Source organism: Taurulus bubalis, assembly GCF_910589615.1.
Source record: "Taurulus bubalis genome assembly, chromosome: 5".
Lineage (NCBI taxonomy): Eukaryota > Metazoa > Chordata > Actinopteri > Perciformes > Cottidae > Taurulus > Taurulus bubalis.
Window position 1 is genome coordinate 28,821,516 of NC_136593.1, and position 13,428 is coordinate 28,834,943.

At 47.1% G+C, this 13,428-nt stretch overlaps 1 protein-coding gene across 1 annotated transcript; it reads left to right on the top strand.

The window, feature by feature from the left end:
* Positions 1-1,626: 1,626 nt before the first annotated feature.
* myl9b (myosin, light chain 9b, regulatory) lies at positions 1,627-5,721 on the top strand. Its single transcript, XM_079218940.1, has 4 exons — positions 1,627-1,684; positions 4,132-4,334; positions 4,537-4,698; positions 5,166-5,721. Exons 2-4 carry the CDS (start codon positions 4,151-4,153, stop codon positions 5,339-5,341), a joined length of 522 nt encoding a protein of 173 aa, XP_079075066.1. The 5' UTR covers positions 1,627-1,684; positions 4,132-4,150; the 3' UTR covers positions 5,342-5,721.
* Positions 5,722-13,428: the final 7,707 nt, after the last annotated feature.

Consider the following 13,428-nt stretch of genomic DNA (forward strand, 5'->3'; position numbering starts at 1 on the left):
TAGATGCCTGTATGTATGCCTGCTTATATTTTGAGTCTTTCTTTTAAAAGCATATTTAATATTTCAAACTCAGCGTAAATGAACGTCATGAACACATGAATATAACACATTTACATGACTTTTACAACACTTTTGGGATTTTATTTATTTCAAGGACTTTTCCAGGCCTGGAAATAACCATGAAACAATGTCATGACTTTTCCAGGATTTCCATGACCGTAAGAACCCTAATAATAAATCCTCTGCTGCGTGTTGCCGGCGGACTGAATATGTATTTACTCTGACATGTCTTCATATTACATTATGAAGTGCACATGTTGGAGGAGAGTGAAATATATGGGCAGGTCTGGTAGATATGGGCCGGTCTGGAAGTGTTGAACAGCAGACAGATAGCAGACCTCCTCTGTTGTGAGCTGCTTCTCATCCACTGGTGTCGCCCTCTGGATCCACTGGTGTCACCCTCTGGAGCTCCGGGGCAGTGGAGCCCAAAAGCAGACACATGCAGACACAATTTGGTTAAAAGAAAAAGGACATGGTGTAAAGCTGTGTGTTTAGTTGTGAGCAACTAACAGCATACATTACACACAGCAAGAGAGACATGTTCCAACGTCTGAGACACGGAGAGATATGTTTCTGTATGAGCGTATATGAGCTGTAAACAGTATTCAGCATATGCACCTGATGTGTACCAGCCAGACTGAACACTTCCACAGCCTCCCACGTTATGTTTTATTCTCACATCATTAATTCACAGGTTGTCAGTATGCCATAAATAATAACTCGTGTGCCCAGCAGAGGGCGTCACCACACTGAGAGGCCTTCCTTTCATGCTGTGACTCCATTATTCCATCATTTCCACTCAATAAAATAACAATAATTTACGGTAAATGTTTTACTAACATTTGGGTAATCTGCCTTGCTTAAACAAACAGATGATTTTCTGATTTTTTTTGTGATAAAAAACTAATAGCCTTCATATCATGACCATCACAGCAACACTAAATGACTAAATGGTAGTTTTACAATACAATAAAAACACATGTGTGTATGTATAGAATAAAAAGGGCAATGGGGTTGCAAACAATATACATTTTATTTGCAATCAAAGTAAATACTCAACCCAAAACATATGCTACTCTTGTGATTACATGATGCACTGCCCAATTAAGGAGATGAAGATTGTACACGTTATTGTATTCTATCAGTAGGTGCCAATATCTTTTATTATCTTTACATAAAGAGTGAAAGTAAGCAGCTGGTGAAGTAGTTAGCATGTGAACTCATAACATGGAAGATGTCCGGGCCAGAGCTGCCTATGTAAGGAGCCACAGCCCAACACAAACACGGGGCTCTGCCTCCTCTCAGTGTTTGGGCCTTATGTTGTCCTCTTTCTAAATAAGGCAGCCGTACCGTAGTTCCTGTCATTTCTGCCTTTCCCCCCAAACATCCCTTGCAGCGTCCGCCGCTGCGCCCGCGCATTCTTTGGCCTTGTATGGAGCCGCGGCGCGGGCCTGCGCGTCTGTGTGCGCAACAGGCCGCCCGCTCATTGGCCGAGGCGGACAGGGGGCGGGGCCTGGCTCTTTAAACAAAGTTTCCAGGACTGCCTGCTCCCCTTCGCACTGCTGTGTTGGACTCAGACTGAAGGAGTTTCAGGGACTTCCACGTATTTCTACCTGAAGCCAAGGTAAGCCAGAAAGCTGATGCACCACTTTATCATGCACACAATGTTAGGAAGCTCATATTGCATGTGTTATTATTTTTAGATGTGTTTTAGAGAGTGAGGGACTCAACGGTTTGATAAAGTTACCATGATAACATACAATCATGTGTTTGTTCATCTGTTTATTAACATGAAGAGACGTGTGTGATGCAGTGGAAATGTTCTGTATGTGTCGTGTACTTCTGTCTCATCACTACGGCACTTTAGACAGAGGAATTTATGAATGCAGGTGAACCATTTAGATCTCACACACACACACACACACACACACACACACACACACACATACGCGCCCCTGATGTTGTCTTGTAATAGGCGATGAGAGCTAAACTTCCACTTCACTCTCTGTTTGTTTTTGGAATTCCTGACCGTTTCAGTCTTCACTTGAGTAGTGGTGACCTGCGAGGCCTGGAGTGAGTGTGTGAGTGTGTGTGTGTGTGTGTGTGTGTGTGTGTGTGTGTGTGTGTGTGTGTGTGTGTGTGTGTGTGTGTGAAGGGACAGAGCGGCTTTGTCTCCCCGCTGGATGAAAGGGTTCACAGAGGAGCTGGAGGACAGAGAACACGCTCACGTCGCTGAAGTCTCAGATCTATTTGTTCTCTCCTCTTTGGGAACCGTTGTGGATTCACTGTGTGCAGAACGCAGAGCGTGTCAGCTGCTGCTGCAGCACCTGGACGTCAGGTTGCTAACTCACTCTCACACTCCGCCTCCCCAGCAACCAGAACCCTCCTGACCCGGGTCAGCGGAGCTGGGCCAGAGGGAAACTGTGGGGTTCCTCTGGTCCCAGACGGCTTCAAGTGGAGCTAGACGGCGTTTTGCTTCCAGCTTCCTCTGTAGCTGTTAATGCAGAACAGAAAGGCTTTGGGCCAACGGCACACACCTTCCAGATTTATTTTTTTTTGGTTCTGGCTCCTGATGAGATACAAGCTGCCAAACAGTAGTGAAGAGAAAGAAGAGACTGATCCAACGTGCGTGCGCATGTGTGCGTGTGTGTGTGTGTGCGTGTGACATAACTTTCCTTCCTTTAATACATGTAAATACATATAAAATGAAATACATCATGATGTATTTTATGTAAATGTTATTGGACATCCGGTTATTCATCAAGATTACAAACTCTGGACAGAACCGACTGCTCACAGTAATTTGCATAGACAATAAACGTTATAATTCTGTGAGTGATACGTAGCATTAATTTGTATAGAGACCAACAGAGAAAGAAACGTCTCTATACTCAGAGATGATAGTCAAAGCCTCAGTAACCAACTCCAACAGAGAAGCTGACACACCGTCTGAGGAAAGTCCAGCGCTTCAGTTATGATGACAACATTCACGTTTGGTAAATGTAGGACAGGAAATGGAAAGTTATTTATAAGTGTTGGATCACACTGCTGTGGCCGTTACTGTGCTATGAAATACATGATGGAGAGTCTAAAATACAGAAATGGGTTCAAATGTTGGACCAGAAGAATTATTTGAATTTGTAGTAAATATGTGAGTTTATTCCAATACAGACACTGGATGGCATGTTATAGCAACTGTTTATTTATTTAAATTATCGGAAATCAAGCCGACCTATTGAACCTGCCTGACCAGAGCCTTCACGTCTTAATTGCCTGACCCACCGGAGATCCACACATATTATATTTTTTTTACGAAATTACATCTATTATCTGTTTTATCCTCACAAAGCTTGTTGTTTTTTTGAGGGATTTTCCGTGGCAATATTTTAAGAGGAAGTAGTTTTCCGGTGATGAACGCAGCACATTTGAAGATGCATTTTGAGACATTAATACATTCTGAGGTCAAATATCTTGGACAAGATCATACAACAAAATACAATGCACATCTGAGAAATGTTAATTTAATTAATTATGTAATTTTCAAGGTGTGAATTAAAGACTGGAAACAAAGCACTGCATGTCAGGAAAGAGGGTGTAATCTCACACTTCACCTGCATGAATCATCTTCACCTCAGCGGCATGACATCATACCTCATACGCCTCTAATCGGCACATTCACCTGCTCCCTCCAGCCTGTACCACACACACACACACACACACACACACACACACACACAGGTCTAATTCTGGAAGGATCTGACGTTAGCTGCAGTGCCACAGTGCAGACATGTCATTTTCACACCCATCACTGTACCCGACATTTAGGGTGTGATTCTCTCTCTCGGAGGAAAAGATTCTCCTGAGAGAAAATATAAAAGATCCCCATGGATGCATCCCAGCTTTCAGAGCTGTCAAATGCTAAATATGCAAGCAATCTTTTCAAATGAATGCTGAAATGAGCATTTATGTCAAACTGTGGAAACAGGCGCTATATATAAAGCCACGCCATGCTATCCCTGATGAGCAGCATTATTGCATAATCCACGAGTCCTGCCTTTTGAATGTGCCCAGACCCAGACCAGCCGCCACCATGTCGAGCAAGCGCGCCAAGGGGAAGACCACCAAGAAGCGTCCTCAGAGGGCCACCTCCAACGTCTTCGCCATGTTCGACCAGTCCCAGATCCAGGAGTTCAAGGAGGCCTTCAACATGATCGACCAGAACCGAGACGGCTTCATCGACAAGGAGGACCTGCACGACATGCTGGCCTCTCTGGGTACGCCGGCATCTCCTCGCCACACTCGTTCTTTATGAATAACAGTAGTGTAATATCTTCTATATACACGTCTTATCTTATATTGCATTCTTAATTGGTTTAAGTTGACCTCTGTGCATAGCAGCAGGGTTCTTCTACAACTTCCTGGTTTTGTCGACCCGAGATGAAGACGATGAGTGCAACCGGTTTGTTTCGTCCTCAGGCAAGAACCCCTCTGACGAATACCTGGAGGGGATGATGAGCGAGGCCCCGGGGCCCATCAACTTCACCATGTTCCTCACCATGTTCGGAGAGAGGCTCAACGGAACGGACCCCGAGGACGTGATCCGCAACGCCTTCGCCTGCTTCGACGAGGAGGGATCTGGTGAGTCGTGAACGCGACACTGAACGCTGCAGGGTTCTGACGGCCGTGGGAGTTTAAAATGGTTTTGTCCAGGCCTGGAAAAGTCCTTGAAAAAAATAACATCCCCAAAATGTTGTAAAAGTCATGTAAATGTGTTATATTCATGTGTTCATGACGTTCATTTACGCTGAGTTTGAAATAATGAATATGCTTTTAAAAGAAAGACTCAAAACATAAGCAGGCATACATACAGGCATCTATATAAATGTTTATTCTTTTAATCAAACTATTGTCTCATTCATTTGAGTCATTTAAGGTTTACTGTATGCTTTGTATTCTATTGTTAGTTTAAATACTACATTTACTCACTTTTTCATGATTCACAACATGCTTGCTCATGGACATTTGGTTTAAAGTCATGACCCATTGGTCAGAGTGTATGAGCCCCTTCCTCCTGGGTGTCTGGAGCCTAACGGTCTTTGTCCCAGGTGTGCTCCACGAGGATCACCTGCGGGAGCTGCTGACCACGATGGGCGACCGCTTCACGGACGAAGAGGTGGACGAGCTGTTCCGCGAGGCGCCCATCGACACCAAGGGAAACTTCAACTACGCCGAGTTCACGCGCATCCTCAAACACGGCGCCAAAGACAAGGACGACGAGTAGAGGAACCCGGCCCAAGTCCGACCGTTACAGACCCTGCAACACGTTATCGGCCTCTTAAAACGAGCCAACGTGTCCGTTGTGTTGAAGTTATTTAGATGTAAACATGTTAAATATTAAATGTAGGCGCTTGGGATCCACAGACAGATTGTACGGTTACCATAAGGTGTGTTTGCATCTCATAGCTACACGTCTCCTGCAGCTTCATGGACTGAGAGCTGGACGTCGTGTGTGACAGGGTTCAGTGCCACATACAGTACCAGCCATGTTTACCGCTTACCTGCCAATTAGCGACCACACCTGCACTGCAACACGTCTCTGTAATGTTTCCCTGTGATACAAATAAACCTGATCATTCGGATTGTGCTCATTAAAGTACTTCTGCTTGAGAGCTTTGTGTAGAGCTTTTTTAAGTCAGGGCGTGTTGATTACAGGTGGCCAACAAGCCGACAGACGTCATTAGATCTAGGGGTGTGGTCAATCCTGATTGGTGCACATCATTAGGTGACATCACAGACTTTAAGAACTAGCACATCACCAGGATCCTGCTGTGAAAGAAAACAGCTGATGTAAGAAAGTGAATTTCTCACAATTCAATAGAAATAAACATTAACAGGAAACAAAAGATTGAAATAGCGTTTATGAAAAACTGAACTTTTATTTCTTTGAAATGCTTATACAAAACACATTTAAAGTTTAAGGCATATATTGCACAGACTATTGAGAAGTTTTATATAAAAAGTCGTGGGTTTAAGGCACAGCAGCCAGTCACACTGCCAACGGTCATGATTCACAACATGAACTACAAAACATTTTCAATGCATTTGGCTGTAAAGAAACTACATAGTTTGAGATAAAGTCCATGCCAATACAAACAAACAAGAAAAAAACGTGACTGAAAATATTTACATGCATCATCACATTGTCAGATCGGAGTGTCATTCATCTAAAAACACATAAACATCGCTAAAAAAAAAAAAAAAAAAACCTGCCTGCCTAATCTTTAGCCAGCCATTTCCAGTATATCTCAACTGATTAAGGTGTTGTCACAGTGGCGTGATGTATGTGAACAATAAAAATATTATTTTAATACTTAGTATTCTACATATGACCCAAGCCTGACAAAACCTGTGTAAATTGAGGTATAAATGCAGTCTAGTGAGTACCTGTAACAGAAGACAAAACAAGTAAAACACTTCCATCGACGGCCAGAGCGCCGCCGGCAGTGAGGAGACAAACATCATGGAAGTGAGAACAAGAGGAGTAGTGATGAGGCGTCAGTACTCTGACCTTCACAAGGTGGAACGATGGCACCGGTAAACACGTGGTGAAGCTTTGACGCACAATCCTGCAGCGGTATTATTCCCATCGGACCTTTTTCCACACGTTAAAAAGATGCCTGATATATATTGTTGTTGATGCGAAGACAGTTTCATGGAAACTACAGCTCTGTGAGGGATGAGGAACGCTAAATAAACTATTTCTAAACACGGGAGGATCGCACCGTCGAGGAATAACGGATTTTTATGCTGTCGCCCCACGGAGAAAAAACAAACTTCAACATGTCAGCTATTTCAGTACAGCTGCTACATTTGCTTTGACAAGACACTAAACGCATCAAACCATCTCTTCACCAGTAAGACGTTCAGGTTTGAAACACCGTAAACAAAAATCATAATGCCCTAAATCCACGGGGAAATCTGGAGAATTCATTCCATTCCCTAAATAAGAGGATCCCATATTTAAAGTGTTTTGCGCCTCAAAAGGTGAAAGCAAGTGAAGCCTTTCAGTCTGGGATGTCAGACCTCGCTGTGCTCCAATTGATTCATGTAACAGATCCAATGTGACCCTCTCCTCTTCATCCTATATCCACAGCCCTCCTCCTCTTCCTCAATCCCTGAAAATCCTACACAACCGATCGAGGACGCACAATGTAACGGACAGAACCGCTTCACTTCCAGCAAAAACACGGCTCGTATTTATAAAACGGCGAACAAAGAAACACGCGGCGCTCGAGAGCATGTGTTGAAGGTTGAGATGACGATGAATCTCCTTAGCTATAAAAAGGCAGAGGAAGGGGTGGAGACAGACAGTCAATCAAATCCCCTTCTGGTCAGTTCAAAGGGAAAAAAGGGTGACATGGAAAGAGTAAAGAGCAGACTAAATTCTTAAGAACATCATCTGAAATACTACAGAGGTCGACGGCGTTGTTGCTGAGCGTGGAGGAGGAACAGGCCTCCTCTTTATCCTGTGGGAATGATGACAGCAGCCTAGCCAATGGTCTCTATGCATGTTGTACATTCAATAAAGTCTAGAACCGCTACCGGGGAGCAGAACTGCTGGTCCTGAACACGACACCAACCGACAGTTTGTACAATTAAGGGATATTTCCTCCTGGTTTATAAATCGTAATGTGGAAAGACAAACGGCATCAAAAACTGTACAATACAATTACTCTGCACTGAGGGATGTTCCTTTCGAGACATGACATCAACAAAAGGGGTTTCTTACCAGCAGGTGCCTCCATGGAGAACATACTTAAACAATAAAAAGTTGCTTGAAACAGCAAGTCTCTATAACACATCTTGTTGTCGCTTCGCTTTGTCCCAGTTCATGCGTCGGGTCTCGCCCCGGGTTCTGCAGGACGGGCGGAGAGGACAAGAGGGACTCGTGGTGAAGATACATTCTCCTATATACAGTGTTGTCCAGCCAGTGGGAATGTTTGGCTTCTCTCCTCCCAGATAGTTTTTTTTTTATATATACGAAAAGGTGGAAACTCTGGGCTCCTAGTTGACAGCTTCGCTCACTGTGTGCAGCCCCCACACCGTGGTGATGGGGGTCTTCACCCCTTGGAGAGAGCCGGGTTGCCTGGTGTCAGCGTGCACCATGCTCCAAACGCTGGGCACCACTGTGGAGCTCCTGCTACTGATGATGCTGGAGGAGGAAGGCTGGAGAGGAGCGGCGAGGCCCAGAAGAGGCGTAGTCGTTGGCGTGGAGGAGATCTGGGCCGCGGCGGGCAGAGGAGCTGGAGTCTGCGTGGAGGCAACGACCGGGTTGTGAACCGGGGCCGGAGACGCCGCCGCGGCCGAGTCGGGCGACGGAAACGGAACGCTGACTGGCATGAGGGGGGACTTGTGGAACGGCAGGTAAAGTGGGACGCCTCTGGGGGCGGGAACAAGCGCGACAGTCTGGGAATACGCTTCGCTAGTGGCAGCGACGGAGCTGGGACTTGTGGCTGGGACGAGCGCCGCTGACGGCAAAGAGACCGGCGGCGGAGATGGAACCGAGCTGGAGGCCGGAGCCGGTGACGACGCCGGGCTGACGGCTCGAGCGGCAGCCGGTTTCTGGGAATTCGGCGGCCCTGAAACTGGGGCGGACGCCGGCACTGCAGGAGGCAGAAGGGCTGGGATGAGCCGAGGCTGGTTTGGGCTGGAGGCTCTGGCGCGGTCCTTCTCCAAAGGGCTCCAGATGACTTTGTTCATCAGGAGGGGAGTTAGCCTCGGGGCTAACACCAGGACTGGAGCCGGGACCGGCACAGAGGCCGGTAAAGACAGCGGCACTGGCTCCTTCCCTGAAGTCACAGCCATCGCCTTCTCCATCAGACTCTGCACCCTGGAGGGGTCCATGACTTGTTGGCTGTCCTCTGGAGGCGGCGTGGGTCCCAGGTCACCGCTGTAGGCGCTGCACTTTGCCTCCACCGGTTCAGTCTTTACCGCCTCCGCAGGTCTGGTCTGGCTCTCCTGGTGCCTCTTCAGGTTCTCCTGCTCCGCCGCCCTCTGCAGGGCGGCGTCCACCAGCAGCCTCAAGTCGCTGAAGTCCTGGGCGGGGAACAGCTCTGGAGGAGTCGGGGGAGGCGTGTTGAAGAGGCCGCCGCTGGGGCTGGCGGCCATTGTGGTGCCGGTGAGACAAACCATCACGTTAGCGCCCTGCTCTTCCGCTTCCCTCAGCAGACTCTGAGTGTCCAGCCTCATCAGCGCCTGCACCGACCCTTCCTTCCCGGGGTAGCCCGCTCCGGTCAGAATGGCCGTCGCCGTGTTCCCGAGGAGGCTGAGGTCCAGCGTCGGCGCCGAGCGGATGACGGACGGCCGCTGCTGAGACGAGCCGGTGGAGGAGTTGCTCTCCGGCGAGCTGGCGCCGCCTCCGTGAGTCGAGTGGACTTCACTTTTACCGCCGACCTTGCGGGAGATGGTGAACTTTGTGGGATCTTTGCCGTCCTTGCGAAGCAGGTCGGGGAGGAGGCGGCGGCGTGCGTTGATGAACCAGTTGCATATCTGGGAAAAGAGGAAGGAATTCTGGCATGAACATAACGGAAACATGGAGGTTTTACTTTAATAAAAAGAAAGGCGCTTCTTTGTAAATTGCCTCATAAATTGATTGGAAGTCAGCTCATGAAGGAGATTTTGAAGGGCTTTTATTTTGTAATTCAACATCAGAATGTCTTGATTGTCTGAGTGACATATTGAGGTGGTCTACTATTAATCTAAAGAGGAAATAGTTTGTAACTATGGGTCATTTCCTTTCCAAAAGAAAGATATACTTTTACATTGTTCTTTTGAGGCCCTCATTTTTTAAGAAAGAGTATTCTTTTTACTCACCAGCGTCAGACACACAAAAGGCGGATCCATAACTCAAACTTTGCGTCTCATTCAGGAGCTAAAGCTGATCTACGGCCTGTGATGTTAGGACCCACATACAGTGTTCCTTCATCTCGGCACACGAGGCCTGACGCCCCCTCTAGTGGCGCAGAGGAGACGGGGAGAGCCTCAGACAGCTGGCAATAATGAAGCTCTGAGCTCAAATATGCTGAGCCACAGAGAAGCCAGCCAAAGGCATTCCAGTGAACTGACAACACAACAAGAAACTCTGCTGCTGGCCGGTGATGCCTTCTTTAACGCCGCCTGAGGAACCGTCTACTTCTGATGAACGATCTCCTCTCTGCAGCGGAGTGGAAATACCACCCCATTGTTTTGCTTTCACTTGTTCCCGGTGCTGGTGAAGATGTAATGGTTTCATGGCTGGAGTTTCTACCCCCTTTCTTATGTGCAGCATCTAACTTTAGCGTGATAAAATTATGATGTCTAGTTAATCACTGTACATTCTTTATACACTGCACATACATTTTTGCACTTTTATAGTTTCATTTCCTAAATTACACTTTACTGTTTTGTTGTATGTATTGAGCATTTTGCATTTCTGATATTTTCTATTGACATTTTTCTGATATTTTTTATTTGATTGTTTGTGTCATATGTAAGTTGCTTGCTACTGTGACGAACACATTTCCCCTCAGGGATAAATAAAGTATACATCTATCTACCTAGTACATTTATTCAGATGATCAGAACATCATTGCACAACAAGACAATTCATAATTTAATTATATAACCACCCGAACGCTTTACAAATAATAGCAGTTATTAAAATATATTCAGTAATTCTTCTGTGAAACAATGGAGGCATGAACATGCTGCTCACCTGCAGCACAGAGAGGTTGGTCTGGCCCGACAGACTGAGCTTCTCCTGCTCTGACGGGTAGGCGTTGAAGCGGTGCTCGTACAGCCAGCTGCGCAGGGTCTGCACCGCCTCCTTCGGCAGGTTGCCGCGGCGACGGCGTTTCCCAAAGAGACCCCTTCCCGACAGGTCGAGCGGGGATCCGTCGTCGCTGTCCGACACGGCGGAGGAGTGGTCCTGCTCCGGGCCATGCTCTTCTTCCAGAGCTGAGGGGGAGGAGGCGGACGACAGTTAGTTAGAGTTGGTCCTCTGTGCTGAGAGCTTATTACACCTTTCACATTATTATTATTATTGTTATTATTATGGGCTGTACAGTCACCCAGGCTTCTGCAAACTCAAGAAGTGGTTTCCACTGATTTGGCACCAAGTGCACAAAACTCAGTTACATTACTATTATCCGTTTGTCTGAGCACTTTATTTTATACTTAATATTGTACTGTTGTTGTTTTTCTCGTCTAATGTTATGCAGCTTCCGCCAAGAAAAAATCCTTGTTTGTGTAAACATATCTGGCAAATAAATGGTTCTAATACCGATTAATCCTCAACATTGTAGCCAGTTTAAAGTGAGCATCGTGGTCAGAACTAATTCAATCGTTGGCTTTGGGGCTTGAACTTTGTTGTGAGGTTTCTGTCAGTCTGGGGTCGGCCACTGGAGAGAATCTCCCCTCAAAATGGAGCATGCCTGATCCCAGGGGTGGGCCACAAAATGCAGTGAATGTCTTTCTCTGGGGCCGGGTGAAACCTGACCCCCGGGGCAGCGCCTGTCTTCACAAAGAAGATTGTGTGCATATCAACATCACAGTAGCCAGCGGCCAGGAACCTATTGACCATGCAAAGGAGGCCGTTTTCACCTCATGCCACTTTGGCTCTCAATACTGCTGGGGCAGTTGACCAACCTTTGCAATTCTACATTCCTGACAATGAGGGTCCTAAAACCAAGTTAGGAAAGTGGGGGTTAAATTTAAAAAAAAAAAAAAAAACACAACCATACAAATTCAGTGCATTTCCCCTGATTTATGTGAATGAGCTTCCTGTAGCACCTAAACATAATATGAGAGCTGCGGATTTAAATGTTTTAGTGGAACAGATTTAATTAAATCATTCTTTGCAACAATAACCACAAACACACACTTTGTTAAACTTGTGTGTTAAGTGTCTTGTCTGATATAATGCAACATGAAACCTGGCTCAATGCACTAAACATCACTTTAAAAATGGGATTTTATGAACATGTCAAAAATATAGATTTTAGTCAAATTGACCAAACGTCTTTGTTCAAACTCTGAAATAAAGTCAAATTTAAATCATGTCCAGTCAGATTCATTCTAAATGGGAGTGAACAAACTGTCTCACATCCACGCGTTGACGTCTCACGTGAAGCTACAGGAACTGAACGTGTGGCCCACAACAAAGTTGCATTGCCTCATCGGTGGACCCTTAAGGAAGCAACACATGCGCGTACATTGTGTCACAGCCGCAGCATGGAGCGTCTCCGGCGGGCTCCCCCCTCTCTGTGAGGCCGCGGAGCTCCATGGAGGAAACTTCCCGACACTTTGAGTCTGACCGTTAGTCGCGTTACAAAACCAAACATCAACTTCGGAGCCCGCTTTGTCTGAGTGGTCACGTCACGCTCACGAGGGACGCGGCACACACCGAACCACACAAAGAATAATAAAAACCCTTTCTGGAGTCATGCTTAAATGTTACATTGGAGAAAGACCAGCCGAGCTACTCGGTGAATTAGCCATCTGGAGCGCACAAAGGGGTTCCGGCAGGACGGCGCAGCCTCCCGCATGTCACGCCGCCAGATGGACACCATGCCCGCCTCCACGGATAACTAGCTGGCTAGCTGTCCCTCCAAATGAAAGCAAACACACACACACACACGCGCGCGCGCACACACACACACACACACGCGCTGCAACAACAACCCCAAAAAGCCCCGCATAGCGGGCAAAAGCAACAGACGGACACTTTGTGGCTCGTGAAGGCGCATGGCCGCGGGAAGGAAGCGCAACACGATGCGGCGCCGCTCACCTCGTTTGAACGCTTTCATTCTTTGTTGATGGCTCGCGTGAAAACACGCAGCTGTCCAAGTTGCTCGCCGTACAAAGCGTGCCCGCGAGCCAGGCGATGGTTGACACAACGGCACTTTCTTCCAAGAAGCTGAAGGTGTTGCGCTTTTCTCTCTCTTCTCCGCCGACTTAAACGCGTGGTTTCGGGGGTTCTGTCGCGCGGAACCGCTTCTCTGTCTCCATCGCAGCCCTCGCGCTCCACCGAGACCAACGTTTTCTGTCGCTTGTTCCTTTTTACCTGCACGCAGCCAGCGCCAGCTTTTCTTTTTTCTTTTTTTTACCAATCTTGACAGTCGCAGCTGAAATGATCCCGCCTCATCAACAGCTGTGGGCCAATCACGGGCCTCTCTTTCTCCTCCTGGGCAGCCGTTACCCAATCAGCGCGCGCCGCCAGACAGCAGACGGGCTGCGCGTAATTGTGAGTGACGGGAGGCCGTTTCATTCAAAGCGCCGCGCAGCATTGAAACAATGTTGCTTTCTCGACGCCGTTCAAGTCCTTCGGTC

Excerpts from the sequence above, each read along its gene's own strand:
- myl9b (XM_079218940.1), top strand. The coding sequence starts at position 4,151 with ATGTCGAGCAAGCGCGCCAAGGGGAAGACCACCAAGAAGCGTCCTCAG. Across the intron at positions 4,335-4,536 it reads CGACATGCTGGCCTCTCTGG|GCAAGAACCCCTCTGACGAA; the intron begins GTACGCCGGCAT and ends TTTCGTCCTCAG. Across the intron at positions 4,699-5,165 it reads CTTCGACGAGGAGGGATCTG|GTGTGCTCCACGAGGATCAC; the intron begins GTGAGTCGTGAA and ends TCTTTGTCCCAG.